The sequence below is a fragment of the Oncorhynchus nerka genome, linkage group LG20 (assembly GCF_034236695.1).
Source record: "Oncorhynchus nerka isolate Pitt River linkage group LG20, Oner_Uvic_2.0, whole genome shotgun sequence".
Lineage (NCBI taxonomy): Eukaryota > Metazoa > Chordata > Actinopteri > Salmoniformes > Salmonidae > Oncorhynchus > Oncorhynchus nerka.
In genome coordinates this window covers 51,134,961-51,162,912 of record NC_088415.1, presented here as the reverse complement: position 1 = coordinate 51,162,912, position 27,952 = coordinate 51,134,961, and the positions used below count along the sequence as shown (strand labels likewise).

Here is a 27,952-nt window from a genome sequence, read left to right as displayed (position 1 = left end):
ATGGAAGTCACAATGGAAAACCTTGGCAACCTTCACGGCGTCTCGCACTCACAGGCAGGGGACCTGATGAGCTCCTCACACGCTCGGCAGTCCTCCGCCCCTTCTCACCGGAACCTAGTTTCTCACGCGCACGGCCGGTCGGCGATGGTGTCCAGCATGGCCTCGATACTGGATGGTACCGGGGACTACCGGACAGACCCCTCGTCGCTCTCCGGCCACCTTCACCCGGCCATGAGCATGTGCGAGTCCGGGATGAGCCTGAGCAACACCTACACCACCCTGACACCTCTCCAGCACCTACCTCCCATATCCACCGTCTCCGACAAGTTCCACCACCCACACTCCCACCACCACGCAGCCGCCCAACAGCGACTCTCCGCGGGGAATGTCAGCGGGAGCTTCACGTTAATGAGGGATGACCACCGGGGGCTGGCGTCTATGGGCAACCTATACTGCCACTACCCCAAAGATATGTCCAGCATGGGCCATGGGTCCCTCTCCCCGCTGTCCAACGGCCTTGGCTCTTTGCACAACTCCCAGCAGACGCTCTCAGCCTACGGTCCAAGTGCTCACCTCTCCAATGATGCCAAGATGCTCTCCCCCGTGACAGGCTTCGAGTCCCACGCCACTATGCTGTCTCGGAGCGAGGAGCACATTGCCAGGAGTTTAGGTGGCCATGGACACGGCATGATCTCCAACCTCAACGGGATGCACCATACGCACAGCCACCTCCACTCCCAGGCCAATGGGGCAGCGATGCTGGCCGAGCGGGAGAGGCACGGTGCTGGGGCCGGCCAGGGAGGAGGGTCAGGCGGGCAGGCGGAGGAGATCAACACTAAGGAGGTGGCTCTGCGGATAACAGCGGAGCTGAAGCGCTACTCCATCCCCCAGGCGATTTTCGCACAGAGGATCCTATGTCGGTCCCAAGGAACCCTCTCAGATCTCCTGCGGAACCCCAAGCCATGGAGTAAACTCAAGTCTGGCAGAGAGACGTTCCGGAGGATGTGGAAGTGGCTCCAGGAGCCCGAGTTTCAGCGGATGTCTGCCCTTCGGTTGGCTGGTAAGATGCACCTGGTCTCACTGCCTATGTCGTGTGGGATTCCTATTGAACAGTCAATCGTAACCAATTGACGTTTTGCGCTTATTAAAAGCATACATTCTCGCTTTCTGTATAGGCTTATATAATACATTTGCTATTCTATACAAATAACTTGTTTTATGCTAAAGACTTAACGAACTTTATCAGACAAAACCTCAACTTCCAAACGATTCAGCACCATGGACAGCGGTCAGTGTAAAACGGTTGCGAGCAAAGCTACTCACGAGACCAAGTAGCCTAAACGGTTTTTCAGGAGAACTTCAGAGCGAATCTTTCTCTCTTTAAATCACGGTTTTAGAGAGATATCTGCGTTACAGTGAAAGTGATTGCATGGTATCCATGTCACCATATGTTGTTGTGACACGTTGCAAGAGAAACCAGCTGCATGCACTGTCTTACACCTCAGCCTAATGTTAACAGGGTTTTTGTACCCATATAGCCAAATATAATCACTGAGAGGACCCGGGCATTGTCATATAAGGCTAATATGAGACTCTGGGTGTATTATGTCCACAAGGTCCTCGAGATAGGGGGAATGTGTGCTATCTAACGCGCCAGGCCGGGTGTGTGTGTGTCTAAAACATGTCACCCTGTCCATCGTGGGTTTCTCTAGTGAATCCCATATGTTCCAAACATGTAACTCACACAGTCACTCGCTCTCATGGGTCCGGTGTGCTCCACCAGCTTGAACATGGAGGCATATAAACTAGTCGCGCAGGAGGAGAGCGCGTCAGCGGCGCGTGACCTCTGTCTGCTGATCAATACGCTACGTCCCACTCTACCCTTTAAAATGTGGCACCCGAATCAATATTCGAATCCGACCTGAAATACAGCCAACCACACGGCAGCGCCGGCTTTTCATTTAGACCCTTAACGGTCTAAAATTAGACTACATATGGGTTGTCAGTCTACAACTAGCTTCCCTCTGCTTCGATGACGCGGGTTTTAGTTCATGCCATATCTCAAATGCTATGGGGCCCATCCCTTGGGCTTAGAAACACATCTACTACTCAAGTAAAATACAAAGTATTTTCGTTCAAAGGACATTTCTTGCTTTTGGCAATACTAGTAGGCATACAGGCCCTCCAGCCAACCCTAAATCATCAAAATAAAGGCCACAAACGCGTCCATTTTATTTTTATTAGATTTTCTCTCTGCAGTTAATTGGTTTGATTAATTTATCAGATTATGGTTTTACATTTTAATCACTGTCCAATCAATAGTTTAAAAACAAGAGACATTCGAAATGAGTGTAAGACAAAAAATACAATAATTTAATCAATAAATAATCCACATTTATAGGGAAAGTTGTTTTTCCAAATGGTTATCGTATTTCAGAGAATATGTATATTTTTAGTGTAAAACAGGAGGGGGTGTTTTGAGGCAAAAACCTTCATGTTTGGTCCACACCAATGAGTAAATGGGCTTCCCCTATCGTCCTCATCCTATACAATTTCAGAATAGTCCAGACATTATATTTAAGAAATTACTAGGAATTTCCGTTTATGGCCAATGCTTTAAAATTTTCGAATGTCTTTTTCAATTTACTCAAAAACAGGCAGTTTGAAACAACAAAACCACACAAAACGTACAGGCTATGTGATCACTTTACATCTGTGGCTTTTCACTGTTCTAATCTGTCAAATAAAAATCACTCTGACCAATGTGTAGGCGTGTGTAAATTCCCTTGTCAATAGCGGCCAGAGGGGTTGACTTTAGTGCCCCTCCCAGACCACAGTTTTCAATTAATTCAGGTACATCTGAATGGCTGGTGAGTTACAGACTCATGAAAAGTGTGTGCGTAAGCCTTTGTGCGTGTGTATGTGTGTGTGTATGTGTCAGCAAGCATGTGTTAAGTGGAAATGCTGATCTCACCAATCTCGCTATCAAACCATACACATTTGTAAAGCCATTGAACCAACACAAAAACGTTTTGAAGCTCAGACTGGATCAGCTCAGGGGTCCGTAGGTGTTGGAGCTTCTAGCAGGTTGTTGGAGATGGTGTTGACACCACCAGATCGTGATATGATTTCCCCAAGTGTTACAGTCAATAACTGATTCCTCTGCACTGTCACACTGTATACATGGTGTTGTGATCACAAGCAGTGTTAGAGCTGTCTGAACTTGTACAGCCATAGACCGGATACAGGTGCAACCTTTTCCTTATAGGAAGCATATTTAATAAATAGTGAAAACGCAAGACAGATAGCTGTAGCCAGCAGCCATAACAGTGTGGAGGGCCATTCATAGTGTAGCTCTGTCCTTTCCTTGTTTGCCTGGCTTCGCAGATAGGAGATCAATAAAGCTGCTTCCAATTCCCAACCCCCACTCTCTCTTTCCTCTCTCTCTCTCCCTCTGTCTCACTTTCTCTCCCTCTTTCTCTCTCTCTCTCTCTCTCTCTCTCTCTCTCTCTCTCTCTCTCTCTCTCTCCTTTGTCTCTCCCTCCTCTGCACAAAAATGCAACCTATAATCCATTATGATTGCCAATGCCGCTAGCACTGGACTGGCTGCTTCAGTGGATTGGAAACCCACACACTGCAGGACAAAGAGTTGAGGGATAAAGCTGGAGGATAGAAGGAGAACCATCTGATAAAATATGACAAAATGGGCAAATAATTGCGAGTAGGAATAGTTGCAAATCCATCTAGCAGTATTCTGTCTGTACATGTGAATTTGACTTTTGCCCACTGATATTAAGTTAGGATTCGGCCAATGGTGTACAAGCAGTTGCCTTTGGTTCATTCTTTCTCTGCGACTGTGTCAGTTAGTGGTCACAAATCATGGTCCAAGAGAGCTACAGGGTTGGCATGCTTTTGCTCCAGCCTAGTCCCAACTCATATAATTGAGTAAAAAGGAGACCTGGCCAAGAAGGCAGATCTACATAGAAATAGCCCTCGCAAGACAAAGGCAGTGTTTTTTGGGGGGATATATAGAGCCAGTTAGGCAGCTATCCTTGGTCCTGATGATTCAGACTGCTGTGGTTCTGAACGGACAGCTGGGAACATTTATTCAGAAGCTGGCCCCAGATTTCTGTTTCGTGACATCAGATGTTGCTTGATTATATTAATAGGGGTTCAATGCTCAGAATTGTGTTGTTGTTATTATTAGAAATGTGATCTACAGAATGGATTGATAGAGATACGTTTTTGGAATAACACTAGATACAAAGTCTCTGTGTTGTGGGGGCGCCCATACCCTAACACTGCCAGCTGGGAGAGCAGGTGTTGTTTGAGGGTTGGTGAGTTTGGGCTTTGTGTCAACAGGCAGATAGAGGTAGGGTAGAGAAAGGATCAATAGAGACTTTAATAATTGATAAGAATGAGGGAGAGGGAGATGGAGGAGAGTAGAAAGAAAATGGGAAGAGAAGAGAGAGGGAAGGATGAGTGGTGTAGCCCTTGTAACAGATTTGTTTCTGGGTAAGCAAAGTCAAATGTGTGGTTAACAACACGCAGTGTCAAACACAACCCAACATATGTGTGGTAGCTACAAACAAAAGTGTGTACAACATGCGGTTTTTACACCTGTAGGAAAATAACAAAATCACATCTCAGACAGTAAAATAACTGGGTTACTTGAGAATGCACTGTTTAAATGTGTTGTTAACTCCGACGGCGTACTAATATTCAAACACTTTCTAATTGAACTTTTATTGAAACCTGAAGATCCTTTTATGATAAAGAATCTCTTGTAGAAAGGCTGCCTGGCCAAGAAGGAAGATCTACATAGAAATAACCCTCACAAGACGAAGGCAGTGTTTTTTAACAGGGGGATTCTAGTGTATGTAGTCAGCCATAGTAATGATCTGTTTCTGCTTATGTCAGCAAATCGACCTCAATGCAATCCAAGGTTGTGATGTCATTAGATTTTTAAAGGTTGTTATGGTTTATGGGGTATGTAATGCATCTTTATGTGGGCATGCAAGCACATTTCACTGTGTGTGTGTGTGTGTGTGTGTGTGTGTGTGTGTGTGTGTGTGTGTGTGTGTGTGTGTGTGTGTGTGTGTGTGTGTGTGTGTGTGTGTGTGTGTGTGTGTGTGCTTGTGTGTGGTGTGTACGTGTGTGATTGGGTTATAGAGTGTGTCTGCACTATACATTGTTCAGGCTTATCTGACTCCCTCTGAATCAGAATCGATTTTCCCTCCCTCCCTCCCTCCTCCCTCCCTCCCCCTCCCTCCCTCCCTCCCTCCCTCCCTCCCTCCCTCCCTCCCTCCCTCCATCCATCCATCCATCCCTCCCTCCATCCATCTCTGGCACTGCACCAGCAGCGCCAACCGAGCAGATCTGTCCCAACTCCTCCTCAGCCCCCCCCACACTCTGCATCACAGGCTCTCCCATCAATGGTCTTCCCTGCTACCACCAAACAAACACCACATGTTTAGTAACACCCTGCATGCACTGGACCACAGAGCATACCACACTACATCAATGCAGTAACCTCCATACAGTAGACTAAAAACAATGCATGTAGCCTATATATAAAGGCCAATAAGTCAATATTTGCATGACATATACACGTCTCATATTCACATTTGGGGTTTAATAGAGGAATTCATTTGAGAATTTTAGATACAAAAATAAAATAAAAGCTAAATGCTGTCCAATTACGTAGCCTAATAAAATGTTGTGAAAGACTGGGTAGGATCAGTTCTATTCAGAAAAAAACGTGGACAAACACAGAATATGAAGAGGTTGAGAAGTAAAGTAAACCTGAATAGATTAGGTCAATAATGTTCTGATGGAGGTCGAATGACACGCTCAGCTGTGAGGGTTCGGCTGGAAAGGCGCTGTCAAGGGTTCTTCTGTGCATACTTCTCTAGGCAAGTGAGGCGCTGTCTGGGGTTCTGAAGAGTATTCGGTATGCTTATGAGGTGCTGTCCGTGGTTATGAAGAGTGTTCTGTGTGCCTATGAGGCGCTGTCCGTGGTACGGAGGAGTGTTCAGAGTGCCTATGCGCGCTGTTTGTGGTAGACTGTTCGGGCGACTGGGGCCTCAGAGTACATTTCTCACTAAATTCTGGCATACATGGAGATTCTAGAATTTTCGTTTGGTGCTCAACAAATTATTGGGATTTATCATACTGTCGCACGTTACATAATTCAGAGCCATAATATACACTGAGTTTACCAAACATTACGAACACCTTCCTAATATTGAGTTGCACCATTTTCAAACTAAAAAGGCATTCCGCCTTTAGCAAGTGCCAAACACTGGCCGCGCATACTACACACTTCTAAGGAAAATATGAAATGTTGTTCAGTATTTTGTTTATCCTGCCATTGTATATATGGGCGCTGAATTTAAATAGTCTATGATATCCCGCTACTATCGCACAGCAATACTATAGCCTACGAATACCAAATATTTTTAAATGGGCTACCAGTCTAAATTACTTTCGAGCAATGCTTGGCTATTAAATGAGCTATGGGTAAGAGCATCTGCTAAACGACTAAAATGTAGGCCTAAATGTAGAAGAAACACATTAGGCTACATGCTGCTATGTGATCTCCTTACCAACGGCAAATGCACCTGTTTTATAATTAGGCCTACTTTTGGAATGTTTTTATTACCCTCCCAATTATTATAATTCCTGTGCATCAATCATCTCCATTTCCCTCAAAATAACAATATTTGCCTGCAAAAAAAAAATCGATGGACCACTAGAAGTTGTACAAGCATACACATGGCCTGAGAAATGCATACTCTTGCGTCAAGCTCACATTTTATAAATACCAATCTTTATGCGAAAACTGGCGCACGCAAGGTTTAGTATTTTTTTGTGCGCTCGCACCTTTGAGCGTTGTCCATAGTTCTGGGTAAAAGTTCTGTCGGCTGGCGAGGCGTTGTTTGTGGTTCTGAACAGAGTTAGCATCAAAGGACAACAGCATTCGTATTTGCATTCTCACTGGAGCTTGTAGATTTCATTAGAAAGCACAGGATTTCATCAAAAATAAATGATTAATCGAAATAAAACCATTTCTATTTGGTGGCAACATTGTACCCCTTCAAAAACTGGCAAGCTGACTTAGCCAGTCCATTTTCCCCAAATTCCCCATTTCAGTTTTGTAAACCCTGCAGTGCAATCACTAGGCTACTTGAAACTTGAAACCTGTGTGTGTGTGTGTGTGTGTGTGTGTGTGTGTGTGTGTTAATATCTTCAGTGAGGTTGACACCTTCTCTCAGGTTTAGAATGTACAATCATAACACTTAATTCACACAACTTCAATTAAATGCAATCGAAGACGAAAACAAAATACAACGGCAACAGCAACAGCAACATTGCTTTCGCATAATATAACCGGTTTAAGGATTCAATTATTCGACTAAAATGTACAAAAAATAAATGGAACAACTATGATGTAAATACCTCAATCCTGCATGATAGGATTAATCCATACAATTTCTGTGTATTTTTAAAGACACGAATCCGCATAGTCACGTCAGTAACTTTTCCCTCTTTTCATGAACATTTGTATGAATAAATACGCATCACCGATTTCTCTGTTTCACTAATTTGATTCATTTATGATTTTTTCTCCCTCCAAATTATTATTATTTAAACGTTTTCCATAATTTGGAGAAAAAACTAAATAATTTTCGGGGCTCTAAAAGCCCTTATTTGAACCCAATAGCCAAATTAATTTAGCATTCAGAGCCCGTGACCTATATGCAATATATTTAGGCATATCCTTTTCAAACCCATAGCTTATAAACACCATATAAACACCATACGAATAAACTGCTTTGAACAAATCTCGTGGCGCAATAGGATAGCTTTTAAATGACATAACAGACTAATAAACAGCAGACTAAACTATTCAGAAACCGTATTGTCCCATCGAGTAAACAGCAGAAGTGTCTCTTTTAATTTATAAGCAGGGAATACTATGCCTATACCAAATGGCTACAGGAAGTAGGCTCTTTAAATTGTGAATATATTTAGAATTATTGTGAATTATTTTTCCAAACATGCATTATTATAGTTTGCAAAAACATCTGCATTGAATAGCCAATGTTGGCTAAAATGTGAACGCATGGTGGTGTAGCAAGTAGAAGATAATTCAATTGCAATAATGCTTGGCTTGTAGACTTCATTAGAAGCACAGGATTTCATAATCGAAATCAAATAATTTTCTATTAATTACGGCAGCTTCTAATGTAATATTTTGTGACGGCTGTACAGTTGCTGTTGCATGTCTTTGTGGAAATCCAACCGTTGACTTTACAGCAATATATGGGCTCTAATCAAGACAACCAATGAGCGTAGATCCCAGAGGTGTGACCGACAGTGATTGATTGACATAAACTGTTTCTCGCCTGCAGTAGTCCGGCCGGTAAGGGAGAGGGCTCATCTCACCGCACGCAAAACGCGATCACGTCATTCCGCCCCTGCCTCGGTCCCAGGCACGCCCAGGCTCAGGGGCACACCACTATAGCAGCATGGTGCGGTCAGTTATGAAACACACACACACACACACACACACACACACACACACACACGCACGCACGCACGCACGCACGTACGCACGCACGCACACACACACACACACACACACACACACACACACACACACACACACACACACACACACACACACACACACAGCAAGAGAGAGACACACACTTACTGTAAAGGGCGACTGAACTTCCTGATTTGGCCTTGTTTTAGAGTAGGTTCATTATGAAATGGTTGTGGCTATGTCTGAATTCAAACCTAGGCTGGTTTCAGGGTGTGGTTTGATGTGGGTGTCTCCAATTAGCTTCAGCTAGCTGGTGTGTGACAGTGACAAATATATATAAATATATATTTTCAATTGCATTTATTAAAACAACAACAATACAATACAAAGACTATACAAATGGCCTCTCCCATGAGCGGGTGCTCTGGTCAGTGGGTGCGCTTGCTCCCACCCACCCCGAGAAGCCTGCAGAGCTAAGCCCCTGACCCAAAGCCCAAAGGGATTTTCCAAGGGCGGGAAGGACCAAGCTCTGCCTGACTCCCAGGTGGGCATGGAAGCGAGCGCACCAATAATCATCAGGACCAGCACACACACCAGTCACAGTGTGAAACCAAAACACAAAACATACATAACTAAACACAAAACATACATAACTAAATGCATCCCTACCCTCACCCCTGATTGGAGGACCTCAAACATTTATACTGTGCATTTATTCCAACACTTGTTAATTCCAGCCACAGATCACCCCATCTTTCCCAGTAAATTGGCATTCTACCATTTCCTCTTGCAATACATCCCTCCATTCTCCCTTGGTGTCTCACTAGGGACTTGAACCTCCCCATCTGCAACATTTCTGCCGAAATTGCCCCAAAAATTAAAATGTTACCAAAGAGTACAATGATATTTCCTATTGACTGACTGTGGTCCTTCAAATCCCCCAACAATACAGTTTGCAGGTTCATTCACACCCCGATGTTATGACCCAAAAACCATTCCTGGACCTGACTCCAAAAACAAGCCATAGATGGACAGCACCAAAAGAGATGCTCTATTGATTCTGTTTCCATGTTGCAGAGTCTGCACCGTTCTACTGTTTAATGCCCCATATACTGACCATTCTTTTTGTAGTGAGAATTTTATCAAATGGCTTAAGTTGAAAAGAACAGTGGCAATGTTGGTTTGACTTTTGGATAGCCTATCTCCGGGACTCGTTAGGGCCCTTCAATAAATTGCACAGAAAGTTTTCACATCCCATAACTTTTTCCACATTTTGTTGTGTTATAAGTTCAGGAGTAAAAATGTGCTTAACACATCACATAATAAGTTGCATGGACTCACTCTGTGGGTAATAATAGTGCTTAACATGATTTCTGAAAGACTACGTCACCTCTGTACCCCACACATACATCTTGTTTGCAACAAGGCACTACAGTAATACTGCAAACAAATTGTCCAAGCAATTCACATTTATTCCTTAAAACAACGTGTTATGTTTGGGGCTAATCCAATAAAACCCATTACTGAGTACCACTCTCTATATGTTCAAGCATGGGGGTGGCTGCATCACATTATGGGTATGCTTGTAATTCTTAAGAACTGGGGATGTTTTCAGGATAAAAAAATGAATGGAATGGAGTGAAGCACAGGACAAATCCAAGAGGAAAACCTGGTTCAGTCTGCTTTCCACCAGACACTGGGAGACGAATCCACCTTTCAGCAGGACAATAACCTAAAACACAAGGCCAAATCTACTTACGAAGAAATCTGCTTACGAAGAAGACAGTGAATGTTCCTGAGTGGCCGAGTTACAGTTTTGACTTAAATCTGCTTGAAAATCTTTGGCAAGACCTGAACATTTTGGTTTAACAATGATCAACATCCATTTCGACAGAGCTTGAAGAATTTTGAAAAGAATATGGGGCAAATGTTGCACAATCCAGGTGTGGAAAGATTTTAGAGACCATCCCAGAAATACTCTCAGCTGTAATCGCTGCCAAAGCTGCGTCTGCAAAGTATTGACTCGGGTGTGAATACTTATTTAAATGAGATATTTCTGTATTTCATTTTCAATACATTTGCAAAAATTTCATTATGGGGTATTGTGTGTAGATGGGTGAGAATTATTATTTTTTAATACATTTTGAATTCAGGTTGTAACACATCAAAATGTGAAATAAGTCAAGGGGTATGAGTAGTTTCTATTCCAAATTTACCACAGGCATTACAATCAGGTCGTGTTTATCTGCACTTTGAATGAATTATTACTTGTGTGCTGCCAGCTGCGGGCATGTGGGCAGGATTGAAACAAACCCAACCTTTATTTACGTTGTGATGCAGTCATGACCACAAGTCTCACATAGCTCAGTTTTGGACAAGACTGACTTTATAACTAAAATGATCCTATTTAAACTTTGTAGTCAATTTTGACAGTAGAATAAATGTTTCTGAATCGATGCCACATAGGCTGTTCTCTAAATGAGAAGTTGTTTTTTAGGGGCAGTGTCGTGGAAATTTCCTGTATTACCAAATCATGAGAAAGCAAACCACACACAAGTCAGAGTTATCATAAAGTCAATCTTTAATTATATGAGCTTCACCATAGCCCTGTGACTCTCAGATCAATTCAGTGTCAAAAACTGATTTCTCTAAGAGTGCTTACAAAACAGTCCTTAGTATCATTTATAGCCAAGACACACCCATCAAAACTCACATGACGAATAACAGATCTTAGGAACATTATATAAATAACCTTTTACCAGAAAAAAGAGTATCCCATAATTTATAGCATTAGCTATACATTATCGTTCAGTTTGGTCTCCTAAACAAAGCTCTTATCTCATTCTTGGTACCACTTAGAACCAAAAACATTACCTTCTTTCAATTGCATATATCAAATAACCCCCTACTGGACAAGCTTACAGAGAGGAGTGACTGGCACACAGACATTGTGGAGCCACCTAACTGGTTCCCCATTAATCACACCATCCCTTCACATGGTTTAGGAATAGTTAGACACATTCACAGATAAGACTAACCCGACCTCTCCCCTCTCTGGGTCCAAGTAATTTCCCCCACATAAGCATACTTCAAGTATAAAAAATTATAAAACATCTTATTTATAAATGTTACCTAAAGGATTCTGATTCTGCCACGACAGCAGTTGCTTTTTAAAGCAGAAAGGGCAAAATATACAACAAGCTCTCACAGTCTCACCTCAGAATTCGATGTTCATCCATATTTCTCAAATGTCAAATTTCAATGTTGTTGGATATCATGTCCGGTTGTGATACAGCCTGGATTTGAACCAGGGTGTCTGTAGTGACGCCTCCAGCACTGAGATGCAATGCATTAGACCGCTGCACCACTCGGAGCCCCACAATTTAAAGGTTAGGGTTAAGTTTGGGCATTAACTCGTAAATCTTAAGATTAGGCATTAACTGTGAATGGTTAAGGTAAGGGTTAAGGTTTAGGATAGGCGTTACATTTTTTTCTCGAAACCAACTTTTTATTATTCGATTCCAACATGCAACCTTGGGCACCAACGTTTGGCAACAGAGGCAGATGCTTACGCCCATCCGACATGCCCATCCACAACGCCCAAGCAAAACTGAAACAGGCTTGAAGTTCACAGCGCTCATTTGTCCCCTAGTGGCCAGTTTCCACGTCATCTCCCGATGTCTTCAGACATGGACGGACGTTGAATACTGACTTGAACCATGGGTGACCTGGCTGAGATATAATGCACACTTCAAAAAGTAGGCGAACAGTCATTTTAATCAATTACAAATTTCAACAATCACACCTAAAACAATAAATATGCCTGGACCTGTTTATCAGTGTTGTAAAGTACTTAAGTATCCATACTTTAAAGTACAACTAAAGTAATTTTCTGGGGTATCTGTACATTACTTTACTATTTCTATTTTTGACAACTTTTACATTTACTTCAATACATTCCTTAAGAAAATGTTGTACTTTTTACATTTACATTTACCTTGACACACAGAAGTATTCTGTACATTTTGAATGCTTAACAGAACAGGAAAATAGTCCAGTTCACGCACAACAGAACATCAACAGAACATCAACAGAACATCTCTGGTCATCCCTACTGCCTCTGATCTGGCAGACTCACTAAACACACATGCTTTGTTTGTAAATTATGTCTGAATGAGTGTGCCCCTGTCTATCTGTAATTTTAAAAACAATAAAATGGTGGTATCTGGTTTGCTTAATATAAGGACTTTGATATGATTTATTATTTTACTTTGACTACCTAAGTACATTTTAGCAATTACATTTACTTTTGATACTTAAAGCATATTTTAAACCTAATACTTTTAGATTTTTACTCAAGTATAATTTTACTGGGTGACTTTGACTTTTACTTGACTTTTTCTAATAAGGTATCTTTACTTTTACTCAAGTATGACAGTTGGGTACTTGTTCCACCCCTGCTGCTTATACATAATCACTTGCTCACCAACGTTTCGGTCAATATATTTGCAGTTTGCACATGCCTTTTTGGATCTTCTTTCAGGCCTATTATGCAAATGTTTAAGATGAGCTATTGTATAAACCTATACAAATCTAGTTACTCTCTCCAAAACTGTGCTCGGAACATGGAGGGTTTTTATTTCACAAACACATCGATATTTGCATGTTTTTTTTAAATGTAGGCCTACCCTTGGGCCTCCTGCAGCCTAAATTACAGTATGTCCATCATATGATACCAAGCCCAAAGGAAATCCCTATAAGGTAACCATCTCTCAATGCCCTAAGCCCTATGTTACTATCTTACACTCTGAGCCCTGGATAACTATGCCCCATCTACCTCTCACATCTCTGTCATATCCTGCACACTGTCAAGAGTTATAGCTCACAGTAAGGAAGTACAATTCGACCAACTACCTGCTACCCTTCTCATCTTTAAAGGGTAAGAAGCTTGAGTTTTTACTTACCAATTTAACAACACAGTGTGGTCAAAGACTTAGTAACTTAGGTGTAGTCACGATCTGGTTACCTATAAGTACAAACACACTTATGTTTTGGGTTGTTACGTATTTATTCACTTATTTCCATATAACTTCTATTTCTCAACTACATATGGAGGATCTATTCTGCGCTACCGAGTTCGTATGCTAGCCTGGAAGCTAGCTCAAGCTGGTTAATGTTAGCCACACCTCACGCTATTCCGGACATTGTGGATGTGTTATCTAGTGGAAACCCATTGGCATGGCAGGCTCTGATGCTTTCTTGCCGTGGGCTCAAAACGAAAGAGAAAATCATATCTGCTTGATCTAATTGTGTAGTAACTCGTCTGTTCTCCTTTTTTTGTTTTGTCAACTTTTTGGCATGTTTTCTGTGAAGTTTTCTGTGAAGGCTGTGGGAGTTTTGTAACATTTCCCACCTTGGCTCAGCACTAGCGCGCTAGCTAACGGATATCTGAAATCTATCTATGTTGGATTTCGGCCCAGTGAAGCACCCACCTCCCCCTTGCTTTGGGAGCTAACTCAGACTGCACTCTTTTGAAAGTTTTACCATCGGATGGTCTCTGCTTGCTCTTTGCTTTTAATCTGCGGTTATGTTTTAGTTGTGTTAGTTGTGTTCTAGCAGGTCTCCAGTAATTGGGCTCTATGTTGCCAACCATAACCATGGTGGTTGGCTAGGGTGGCTAGGCTAATAGCTAGTTGGCTAAATAGCTAACATGAGCTGGCTATAGCTAACAATCTTTGATAACTGGTTGGATAGCATTATGTATTTCCAAAACTTTGGATTACTTTAATGTAGCTGTGAGCTAGATGTTGATAGCAGCTGGCTGACTCATTCAGTGCTAATGTATCATTAGCAGGCTAGTAGGGCTAATATTAGCAGGCTAGTTGGATCGCAACCTTGTAAGTTAATTTGTAACAATAATACATTCATTAAATATTTGCTTGTAAATTGGCTGAAAATTCAATTGAAACTAGTAATCATGAGTGCAAACGGTTTGGTTTCATTAGAAGTTTTACATTTGAAGTTATTTCTGCTGGAGTTTACATTAACAGGGAGTAGGCTGGCTTGCAGGGTCCTCCATATTACATCACACCCCGGAAAAACATTTTCCGACATGACCTCCGTATTTTTCGGAATTCTGATCAGTTTTATGTAATAACTAAAAAAAAATAGAAAACTGAGGTATAACTTTGCATTGGGATTTATGATGTGTATACTAATGCAAATCCATATGTTACATGTGGTTACGTTTATGTTTACCTACCCTTTAAGTGTGTGACATCACGTGTACATGTAAAGGTGATGATTATGATGAGTAAAGGGAGGCCAAACTTTCTTTCTTTTGCTATTTTCACAAACAAATGATAATGCATTGGTAGGGAAGAGTATGTCTTCAGTGTGGGTCTTTATGGAAATATAAAATCTAAGTTATTTGAATGCCTTGGTACCCCCTGGAGTTTAATTTTCAGGCTGGTTAGAACAGATTCTAATAACCCATTGGCAGTCATACCAAAACTAAAAACAGAGAGCACCTTTGACTGGAATTGAAAGTTACAGATCGCGGTTTGAATGGTGCATGATTAAGTTGGGTTGATTAGAATTAGGCCTAACCCGAGAGATGTAAGTATCTCTGGATAATATAGCCTGCATCTGTAGGGCCAATATAATAACATGTAATCCTCCCAGTCCTTTGTTCGTTTTAGTAATATTAACATGATATATTAATATATTCATTTTGAATTCAAACATAATATATTATATTGACCATTATAAGTATGTGTTAACTTATTCTACAGAAGATTTCCAATGTAGGCCTACACTGCACCCTGGGGTCTGCCGCACAAGTGTTTGCGATGTTATTTGTTGAGCTAATGGGAGAGAAAGGAAGGGGCGAGTGTTGTTGGCATTGTAAAATGGCCGGTAGCGGCAGTTGTTTGAAAACAGGCATTACGTATTGAAGTATCAGTATATTAGCACTAGTATTCAGTCATTACATTAGTCAGTATTGAGTTGGGTTGGAACGTCACTTAGAAAGCCTGGGGAGAGCTTTGCATGGCCGAGCCTGAACGAATTGAATAAACGTTCCATGGAATGGTTTTGAAGCGTAGATCAATCAATATGGGGACTATCAATCTGAGGACAAATGAAAACAATTGAGAACAACAAGGGGAGCTAACAGACGAAGCAGACTGGAGTGGATGGACTTCTGCTGCTTTTCTTTTAGGGGGGAAAGGGGGAGGAAAGGGAGGAAAGGGGAACACTATAGAGTTGAAGTGTGAAGTGTGACGTGTATGTGTGGCTCCGTCAGCAGTTGTTAATGCCAAACTGAAGACTTGGAGAGACACAATTAGTTAAGTAATTACTAACCTATAGGGCTGCGGAGAACAAACAAACCTGAGAGATATCATACAGTGCATTCGGAAAGTATTCAGACACTTTTTCCACATTTTGTTATGTTACAGCATTATTCTAAAATTGATTTAAAAAATAATATTATTTCATCAATCTACACACAATACCTGATAATGACAAATTGAAAACACGTTTATTTATTTATTTTTATACCAATGTATTAAAATAAAAAATAGAAATAACCTTATTTACATATGTATTCAGACCCTATTCTATGAGACTCGAAATTGAGCTCGGGTGCATCCTATTTCCAGTGATCATCCTTGAGATGTTTCTACAACTTGATTGGAGTCCACCTGTGGTAAATTAAATTAATTGGACATGATTTGGAAAGGCACACACCTGTCTATATAAGGTCCCACAGTTGACAGTGCATGTCAGAGCAAAATCTAAGCCATTGGGTTGAAGGAATTGTCTGTAGAGCTCTGAGACAGGATTGTGTCGAAGCACAAATCTGGGGAAGGGTACCAAAAAATGTCTGCAGCATTGAAGGTCCCCAAGAACACAGTGGCCTCCATCATTCTTAAATGGAAGAAGTTTGGAACCACTAGGACTCTTCCTACAGCTGGCCGCCCGGCCAAACTGAGCAATCAGGGGAGAAGGGCCTTGGAGGTGACCAAGAACCCGATGGTCACACAGAAGGAAGAGTTCCTCTGTGGAGATGGGAGAACTTTCCAGCAGGACAAACATCTATGCAGCACTCCACCAATCAGGCCTTTATTGTAAAGTGGCCAGACGGAAGCCATTCCTAAGTAAAAGGCACATGACAGGACGCTTGGAGTTTGCCAAAAGACACCCAAAGGACTCTCAGACCATGACAAACAATATTCTCTGGTCTGATGAAACTAAAATTGAACTCTTTGGCCTGAATGCCAATCGTCACGTCTGGAGGAAACCTATCACCATCCATATGGTGAAGCATGGTGGTGACAGCATCATGCGGTGGGGATGTTTTTCAGCGGCAGGGACTGGGAAACTTGTCAGGATCAAGGGAAGATGAACAGAGCAAAGTACAGAGAGATCCTTGATGAAACCTTGCTGCAGAGTGCTCAGGACCTCAGACTGGGGTGAAGGTTCACCTTCCAACAGGACAATGACCCTAAGCACACAGCCAAAACTACCCAGGAGTCTCTGGATGTCCTTGAATGGCCCAGCCAGAGCCAGGACTTGAACCCAATCGAACATCTCTGGAGAGACCTGAAAATAGCTGTGCAGCGACACTCCCCATTCAACCTGACAGAGCTTGAGAGGATCTGCATAGAAAAATTAGAGAAACTCCCCAAATACAGGTGTGCCAAGCTTGTAGCGTCATGCCCAAGAAGACTTGAAGCTGTAATTGAGGCAAAGGTGCTTCAACAAAGTACTGAGTAAAGGGTCTGAATACTTATGTAAATTGAATATTTCTGTTTTTTATATTTTTTAAATAAATTTGCTCAAATGTCTAAGAAACAGTTTTTGCTTTGTCATTGTGGGGTATTGTGTGTAGATCGATGAAAAATCTATTTAATACATTTTAGAATAAGGTTATAATGCAACAAAATGTGAAACGAGTAAAGGGGTCTGAATACTCCGAATGTGCTGTATATGAGATTGAATGGAAAATACATTTCAGAAAATAAATTGCAAGACATTTGGAGTAATGGTGATGTATGAGGGTTAACATGCTTTGCTTTCAGAGACAAAAACACAGACCACACACACTCACATTGCTCCCCCACAAACATAGCCTACAGTATCAGTCAGGTTGCTCAAGATCCAAGGCAATTGACTTCCGTCCAGATACCCAGGACGTTGCCACTAGGGACCCTGCCACCAGGGAAAATGGTGAGCACTACCATCAAGTAGTCCACGAGCTCCGGACCCGAGGGTCGGATGTTAAATTCCAGTGCAAGCCATGCGTTTATATATTTTTTAAATAAAAGTATTAGCCTATCCAAACCATAACCCTGACCTTAACCATTCAGAATGAATAACTAAACTTTCTTTCTGGTGTAACCCTTTTTTATTGATCTTTTATTTAACCTTTATTTAACCAGGTATTTAACAAGTTCTCATTTACAACTGCGAACTCGCCAAGATAAAGCAAAGCAGTGCGACACAAACAACAACACATGAAATAAACAAACGTACAGTCAATAACACAATAGAAAAAATTATATATCATGTGTGTGCAATTTAGGTAAGATTAGGGAGACCTTTCAAAGTAAGGCAATTTAATTACAATTTAGCAATATCGTAACCCTATCCCAAACCTTAACACATAACCCTTCGGAATGAATACCTAAACTTAACCAGTTGTTTCTGTTGTAACCGTAACCCTATCCCAAACTGAACCGTTGAAATTTGATGTTTGGGAAAACTTCTGAATTTTACATATTGGACAAACTTGGACAAACGTCGGAATCTGAAGTCAAATTGTTGAAAAGGAAAAGCTGTACAGTATAGGGCTATACACACACATCAACCGCATTACCAAATCAGTCAAATCATTCACAAACATAGACACAGACACACACGCGCGCGCGCACACACACACACACACACACACACACACACACACACACACACACACACACACACACACACACACACACACACACACACACACACACACACACACACGAACATGCAGCTTTCACTGTCGACCAACCAAAGAAAGTCTGCTGCCACACCTGTTACTTTACCTGTATACACCTCAATGATTATGTTAAAAGCAAAAGCAATATAAATTGCTCTGATTCGTAATTTTTTTATTAAAAGTGTTGAGATTAGTCTTCTTTTATGATCTGCAATTCATGCCACTGTTTCAGCGCGCACACACACGCACACACACACACACACACACACACACACACACACACACACACACACACACACACACACACACACACACACACACACACACACACACACACACACACACACACACACACACACACACACACACACATTGATCAACTCCACACAGTCATATTTGTTTACTGGTGTTGTCTAAATTTGCCGTTCAGTCATCCATAATTTTCACACAGCACCTCAACATTGCAGAGATCATTACTCGCACACACACTCATGCACGCAGGCGCACACACACATTGTGAGAGGAGGAAAGGCATTCCTTTGTGTTGTTCCACAGCTTTGGTAATATTTTCACAAGAATGTGATGACTTTTCAAAACTCTTTAAACTCCAAACTGGAAACACTTGTAATGCAACCAGTCTTACATTCAAAACCTTTCATTGTGCATTAATTGTGTTTGTATACATCCAATTGTATACATCCAAATCCGCATAAAAACAATATGCGCATTTTCCCACCAGAAATATTTCAGATATATCAGATTGACTTGTTAGGGATAAAAGACTGTGCGTTATGACCCTTGATATTAATTAATAGAATAAAACCCTGGATAATTATTGGAAAGGAGCATCAAGCTCATCACCATGCACTTTCACCCTGTAAAGTTCATCATCATTCATTGAATATATAGGCTGATAAAATAGTAGTGGGAGGACCACACACATGTCATTGTGTGACTGACTCCAAAGTTATTTCGATATGATGGTTATTATATCAATATCCTATTTGGCCATAAATGCGTTTCCCGGCAACATTTCTCGCATAATGAACTTTACCCACACAAAAAGATCACACCTTCTCTAGCTTATTTTGTTTTGACATTTGGAATGTTTCGACAAATGTTCTGTTTCCATCAGCACTGTCATTAAATGTTTTATCCGACATGTACCTACTTTACTCGCATAAAAACGTTGGATGGAAACCTGGTTACTGATCCTAAATATAAATTTACTGTGAAATATAATGAGTACATTGGTTTAATCACCAAAACACAACACAATTATATCAATCAGTTATTCCAACAACATTTTAGATACATGTTTCAAATGCTAGAGTACTCTAAAATTACACTAAATTACACTATATTCACATTAGGCAATACACATGCATTACCCATTAAAATGAACTGAACATCACATTTCTATAATATGTGTGATAAAAGGTGTGATAATTGAAAACATCTTTCACAATGTAATCAAATGAAAGAAACATAATGTTTATTGAGCATTTGGCAATAGGTTCTCGTAGAAAATATCTCAGGAAATATCCTCATTGTTTCATGCACCTGGAGAAAAACCTTTTGGCATGGCGAATTCAAACCTATCATAGGTCTGGATTTAAATAATTGCATGCCTCATCCATGGCTCATGGGGATAGCAATCATACACCGTCCACTTTTATTGTAGTCATGTATTCTATTCTACAGTATTGTATTTAACTTATGTATTGTAGTGGTTCTGGCAGTCTGTCCACAACTGCTTTCCCTCCCGAGATAAACCATTTATTCTCTGGCTGTCTGTCACATGCTCGCTCAGGTTCACTCTCCCGCCGTGAGTGGGACGCGCGCGTGCACACGCCCACACACGGGTGCACATGCGCGCGCACACACACCGCGGGCTCGCAGATCAATACGGATCAATTGGGTGGGGAAGGGAAGCCTGATTACTGGACCACGTGTTCAGGAGAAAACCGCGGAAAATCGATCATTGCAGCTTTTAGACCAGCAGCACAGAACGGCTCAGAAACCCTAGGCCTAGTATTGCACCCGACAAAGCAATAAAATACTCTCTACTACACCGCTCCAAAAGCTACCAATGCAGCTTAAAGATGAACAAAATGCCGACCACAGCAAAGGCAAACAGTATGGTCCAGTTCCAACATCTCATGGTGTAGGCGAAACTACAGTGATTACCAATAGAAATAAACTAAAAATGCAATTATCAATGACATGCAGGTTTCATTGCCAACCAACCTTTGTAGGCTAAATCGCGAAGAAAGTCTGATGCTACACCCGTTACTTTACCTGCATACCTCAGTGATAATGCGAAAAGGAAAAGCTGTATAGATTACTCTGATTCGTGATAATTCAATTAAAAGTGTTGAGATTTGTCTTCTTTCACGATCTTCAATTTATACCACACACACGTCCTTGTCCTTGTGGGGACCAAACGATTGATTCCCATTCAAAATCCAATTTTCCCTAACCCTTAACCGTAAACCTTAACCTAAACCCTAAACAAACACACACACACACATACACACACACACACACACACACACACACACACACACACACATTAGTTAGTTCAGTTAAGCTGAAAAATCAGTTTCCTTGCCCCCTTCACATCCCACTCATGTCTCTCTCAAAATCACATCATGTCTACATTGGGTAATTAACTCTGCACCCCTCCTCCCATCCCCAGTTTATTGTCATCTGTCTGTCCAACCATAGTGATGGGTGGACAGACCGCCCTGCCCGAATGTTTTGGAAAGATGTGGTGAAGTGGAAAAAGAGGATGATAGCAGTGCTGGCGATGTTATGTGTGATAATTATAAGGCGCTTTACACATTTTACAGTCACACAAGATGGGGACTTCAAATAGGCCTAAGGCACTTCAAGGGAACTGTAGCCTACAGTTCAGATTGTTTAAATGGAAACTGAAATCTTACATTGCCTTAATATTAACTCCTGCCGAATTAAGTATTACTTGCAGTAAAATGATACACTAAATGTACATTTTGACACTGGGAACAAGAGTGGACAAATATTATTGATTTATTTCAGCATCTTCAGAGAATGCAATTGCACAGTTAGGGACCATCTGCTGGGGCTCTATCTTTACCAGCATCATAAAAGCTGATGGTATTTCAACCACATGAAATATGCATCCAAGCCAATCTAAAATATTATATGAAACATGTTGGGTCTTTTTCACAGCTTTCTATTTATTTTAATACAACTGGTGAAACTGATGTCATTTTGAAATTTTGCACAGAAAATCATTCCCGTTTTTTTTGTTATTGCATTTTCTCCCCGGTGCCTAAAGAACTTTACTCCGCGAAAGAAGCGTGGATGACAGAGAAAACTTCACGGATGTCAACTGGATTGAAGTGTTGATTCTATCGATTTATGCTATTATTGTGTTGATCAAGGGTTTATTTAGTCTTCTAGGGCAACGTATAATCACAGAAGAGATGCTGTATGTATCTAATTATAGACAGATGATTAACAAATGGAGAGCTTGGGACTACAAGGTTCTATCTGCAAAAAGATGATTCTGAAATAACTGGCTTTAAAATTCCGAACCCTCATTGGTTTGAATGGTGTCAGCAATTTTTATATTGCATTCTTTTTAATTTATCAACATGAATTTGGGTATTTAGAGTACTATATAGGTAGAGACCATTGAACAGAACAAGGCAATGTCAATAACTACATGTTGACAAAAATGCAGAAAGAACCTTATAATCCCAAGCTTTTTTGAAATAGCCAATAAAAATTAGTAAATTATAAGCAGAAACATGTGTAAATTAGGCAACAACAAAAAATCCTGCACTCCCTGTCAACAAAACGTTCTGTAGCCTACAGTGCATTTTCTATATTTGCGGGTTAGGGTCAGATTTTCCCTTTATCACATATAGTTGGGCATTTGCGGATAGGTTATTAGCAATTGCAAGCAGGTGCAGGTGAACAAACAGCTGAACCACGCACCGCAATCCTCCCACCCTATCACTCTCACTTCTCCATCACCTAAACACCCTGTCCCTTCACTATATCAGTTCTTCATTGTATCCCTGCATCCCTCTATTTCGCCATCATTCCACCTGGAAATATATGTATTTTCATCCATCCATCCATCCATCCATCCATCCATCCATCCATCCATCCATCCATCCATCCATCCATCCATCCATCCATCCATCCATCCATCCATCCATCCATCCATCCATCCATCCCACTTTACTTTATCTATCCATCCACCCCATTCTTTACACTGCCTGCATCCCTCCTTCAATTTTGACTATTTTATATAGTACGTTCCTGTTTGAAATAGACTTTTGTATTATCAATATTACCAGTAAAATCAGGGTCAAATTCAACAGTATAGGGGGAAATACACTTGGAAAGAGCAGGAAAGACAGGAGGAAACTAAACTCTCCCCCTCTCTTCTCTCCCTCTCGTTTCCCTCTGTCTTCCCCTTCTCCAGCCTGTAAGCGGAAGGAGCAGGACCAGGGTCGTGAAAGGAACCTGGTCCCCAAGAAACAGCGTCTGGTTTTCACCGACCTGCAGCGCCGCACGCTGGCGGCTATCTTTAGGGAGAACCGCCGGCCCTCCAAGGAGATGCAGATCACCATCAGCCAGCAGCTGGGCCTGGAGCTCTCCACTGTCTCAAATTTCTTCATGAATGCACGGCGACGCTGCCACGACCGTTGGGGGTCCACCGGAGGCGTTGAGGGGAACGAGCACGGGGGTGTGCATGGGAACGTGCATGGGCACGGTCACATGCACGCTCATGGGAACAACAACAACGCCGGTTCATCCACGGCGCAACCGGGTACCTCCTCTGCTACCACCTTCTCCAAGGAATGAGAGAGAAGGGAAGGGGGTGGGAGAGGATGGAGGGGTTTGGATCTAAAGCAGTGGTCACTGACCCTGGTGTGCAGGCTTTTTGTCCAGCTCAGCTGATTCAACTCCTGGTCTTGATGAATAGTTGATGAATTGAATCAGGTGTCTATGACCATTGGTCTGAACGTGTTCTCTTTTTGTGACTGATCTCACCTTTTACTCCATTTTGTTTTGTCCATCAGAAACCAAAGAGAAACCAACAGGTCTGAGAGCGGAATGGTGTATTGGTGTCCCAAATTATCCTCAGACCCTTAAGTTTGAGCAAATCTGTCTCTAAATCAAGCAAATCTGCCCCCCCCCCCAAAAAAAAACAACAACAAAAAAACAAGATCAGGAGTCTAAAATAGCTAAAAAATAAGATAGTCCCACAGAATAGCTGTGTCTCCCTTTTTTGGGATTGATAAATCCACAAGCTCAAGTCTTTGACTAATGGGCCAAGCAAATACACCAAAGACAACCCCATGGCAATAGACCTGACTGCACAGCACCAGTGGCCATGTGTGTAAAACAGGCAAGGATAAACAGTCAGACATGTCCTCTCTTCTTCTGCTCAGTCAGAAAAACACACATTTCACTGTGTGTTTGTGTGTATGCTATGTACTTGCATGTGTGCTTGTGTGTGTGTGTAATGTGTTTGTACAATCACACTCCAGGAGTGTGGTTTCTCTGCAGCAATCTGGTCTGCCATGCAAGTGCAACAGTGCCTCCTGCTGGTCGCACACTGTTGCGAGTGAGGAGGTATCTGACTCCATGCACACATCTCAATAGTCTAACTGTCTCCTTTCCTTCATCTGCACTGATATAAAATACCTAGAAAGGTAAAAGCCAAACACCAGGAGAACAATCATTACACTGCTTTCACCTATTTTGCACTTTCAGGTCAGCGCAGATGAAGAAGAGGTGACATGGGGAGATAGACACTCACACACGCACACGCATATGCACATGTGCATACACACACACAGCCTGAACTGCTTTGTTTTGGGAACAGAGGACATGTCCAAAGACTATCATCCATAGTCATATTTTGATTTTGATTTGATTTGACTAAGATTCCATATTTTGTATGGCTGTTAACTATGTAGCTACTGGAGGGTATGTTCAGGTACCGAAGAGTTTACAATCAAATGGGAAAAATCTGGACCTTATTGAGTGTTCTATCGAGGTAACAGGAGGGGACTGCCCTGCTCTAGTGGCCAAACACAAGGGTCAAACGTCACAATATAATTTGAGTGCCAATGACATTTACCCTTTTATGATAATCAGAGAGAGCAGGTGCAACTACTTCCCTTACCATGCCCCCTAGTGGGTGGCCAGTGCCATAGCAACCAACAAATCATTCTAGATCCTCCCATAGAGAACGAGCTCTATGGGGAGATGTGGTCATTCCATATCTCACAAGAATGGATTAATAGATCTTATCAATACTAACCAAAACATACTGAAAATGAACTGTAAATAAACTATGGCTTTCGAGCTTTAGCTCTCCCCTCCCCTCCCCTCCCTCCCCTCCTTTCCCCTCCCCTCCCCTCCCCTCCTCTCCTCTCTCTTTCTTTCTATAATATTGATGCGGGTAAAAAGTAGTACTATAGACACAAAGTTTCTCTTTCTTGTGACTATTGTGCTCTGTAGTGCTGGAAATACATGTAAAGAAGCACCTTGTTAATAAAACCTAAAACATAAAAAATAATAATTAAAATAAATAAGATCTACATGGAAAAGACTGATCATTTACAAACGAAACAACGGAACACAACAGAATGACTGCATATTTGTTAATACTTGTGTGATGAAGTAGATGGACTCCTAGCTGGACTTACCGAAGGACCTCTTTATGACCTCTGAACTTTGACCCCTGAATTGGACTGCCCCCTGCATTCCTCTCTGCTGAAAGCTCCAATGAGGGGGCACCGAATTGGGCGGAGGATGGAATGACAATGCCACTTCCTCTTTAACCTCTTGTTTCCTGTTGGAGAGGTCTAGTGGGGGACATACTGTAAAAGGCAGGAATCAGGAAGACATATTTTTTCCAGGTTACCATGGAAACCAATGTGTTCCTTTTCCTTCCACTTGTGTAGCATCTTCTAGCGGGCGATAATCATATTTAAGGTGGAGATGCGAACAGGGACTATGGGGGGTGTAGAGCACAGGAGGTTGGTGGTACCTTAATTGGGGAGGACAGCCTCGTGGACATAGCTGGAGCAGAATTAGTAGAATGGTTTCAAATACATCAAACACATGGTTATCATGTGTTTGATGCCATTCCATCCGTTCCCGGCCATTAATTATGAGCCGTCCTCCCCGCAGCAGCCTCCTGTGATATAGATGGGTCTCACTTAGAGGCAGAGAAGAGACCTATAGGTGTCCAGGGACAGATTTGTAGGTTTGTAGCGAGGATGTTTAAAGCATTATGTTCAAATCCAAAGTGAAGCTGAGACATGATAGATACACAGTGTGGCTACCTCACAGAACAGAGTGGACTGTGACACAGCCACGGATACCAAAGATACTTCAGCTGCCGGTCTGACGCTAGACCCAGGACTCAATCCTAACACACACAGATATACATATAACACATATACATATATGCACGCAAACACACACACACACACACACACACACACACACACACACACACACACACACACACACACACACACACACACACACACACACACACACACACACACACACACACACACACACACACACACACACACACACACACACACACAAATTGTAAATCATAAACCCGCACACAGAGCAGTTGCATTGCATATTGACCACAGGGAGGTGGTAGCTATGCAGACAGAGTTGAGTGCCTTTTTTCTTCAACCACGGGTTGGACTGCTCTGAACACACACATGCACAAACAGACATGCACAGAAGTACAAATGTGCATAGACACTCACCTCATTAAACGCATGCCAAGGTGTAGGGGGGCACATACAGGATGGAACGGTATCCACAAGCTTAGAATCAACTCCCATTTGATTTCAAAAAGCACTTTGTTTTGTACATTTTATTATTCCTATTATTTATTCATTCTTACGTTAACCAAATGATCACATGGGTCATTGAATGAGACATATTTGACATATTTGACATGGGTGGTGTTGGTTTGATCAACAGAGAGCCTGTGTTTGTGCATGTGTGTGTGTGTGTGTGCGCGCCAGTGCGTGCAAGTGTGTATGTGTGCTTGCAGTCGGATGTTAATGTGCCCCAGGTATGGAGGTGTGTCTGTATTTTGTCACACACACACACTCCTACCAGAGATATTTTTGTGTAATTTATAGCGGGAGTGTGAGTGTGCCACGTGATGTGTCTGCACTTTCTGTTATTCAAAACCACACCCTCAGATATCTCTCTTTAACTGGCTAGCATTGGGGTAAACCAATGGCCAATCAGCTACCCCCCAAAACATACAGTGTTCCACCGCACTCCACTCTAACCCTCTTTACCTGTCCCCTGACCCGGCTCTAACCCTCTTCACCAGTCCCCTGATCCGGCTCTAACCCTCTTCACCTGTCCCCTGACCCGGCTCTAACCCTCTTCACCTGTCCCCTGACCCGGCTCTAACCCTCTTTACCTGTCCCCTGACCCGGCTCTAACCCTCTTCACTTGTCCCCTGACCCGGCTCTAACCCTCTCACCTGTCCCCTGACCCGGCTCTAACCCTCTTTACCTGTCCCCTGACCCGGCTCTAACCCTCTTTACCTGTCCCCTGACCCGGCTCTAATCCTCTTCACCTGTTCCCCTGACCCGGCTCTAACCCTCTTTACCTGTCCCCTGACCCGGCTCTAACCCTCTTCACCCGTCCCCTGACCCGGCTCTAACCCTCTCACCTGTCCCCTGACCCGGCTCTAACCCTCTTTACCTGTCCCCTGACCCGGCTCTAACCCTCTTCACCTGTCCCCTGACCCGGCTCTAACCCTCTTTACCTGTCCCCTGACCCGGCTCTAACCCTCTTCACCCGTCCCCTGTCCCGGCCATAACCCTCTTCACCTGTCCCCTGACCCGGCTCTAACCCTCTTCACCTGTCCCCTGACCCGGCTCTAACCCTCTTTACCTGTCCCCTGACCCGGCTCTAACCCTCTCCACCTGTCCCCTGACCCGGCTCTAACCCTCTTCACCTGTCCCCTGACCCGGCTCTAACCCTCTTTACCTGTCCCCTGACCCGGCTCTAACCCTCTCCACCTGTCCCCTGACCCGGCTCTAACCCTCTTTACCTGTCCCCTGTCCCAGCTAGCTTGGCAACTAGGCAGGCATGTGTAGACAATTCATCCCAATATACCTCAAATCTTTAATATAAAGGTCAAAGGTGAAACAATAACAACGTTATTAGCAATGAAAGTCATGAGTCACTGCTAAAATAATTGTTTTTATTCATGGACAATATGTACTAAAGACTTTTTACTGTTTGATATGGTTTGTTGATTTATTGATTTATTCCTCTGTATCCTGTTATGAGGGAGACTGACTGTAACTAAAAGTAATGGGATGGGT

The 27,952-nt window shown here is 42.4% G+C and overlaps 1 protein-coding gene across 1 annotated transcript; it reads left to right on the top strand.

Moving 5' to 3' along the window:
* Positions 1-23,420, top strand: LOC115101720 (hepatocyte nuclear factor 6-like). The gene is made up of 2 exons (XM_029621188.2): positions 1-1,060; positions 23,029-23,420. The coding sequence occupies exons 1-2, from the start codon at positions 1-3 to the stop codon at positions 23,409-23,411; spliced, it is 1,443 nt and encodes a 480-aa protein (XP_029477048.1). The 3' UTR covers positions 23,412-23,420.
* The last annotated feature ends 4,532 nt before the right edge of the window (positions 23,421-27,952 follow it).

Excerpts from the sequence above, each read along its gene's own strand:
- LOC115101720 (XM_029621188.2), top strand. The coding sequence starts at position 1 with ATGGAAGTCACAATGGAAAACCTTGGCAACCTTCACGGCGTCTCGCAC. Across the intron at positions 1,061-23,028 it reads GTCTGCCCTTCGGTTGGCTG|CCTGTAAGCGGAAGGAGCAG; the intron begins GTAAGATGCACC and ends CCCCTTCTCCAG.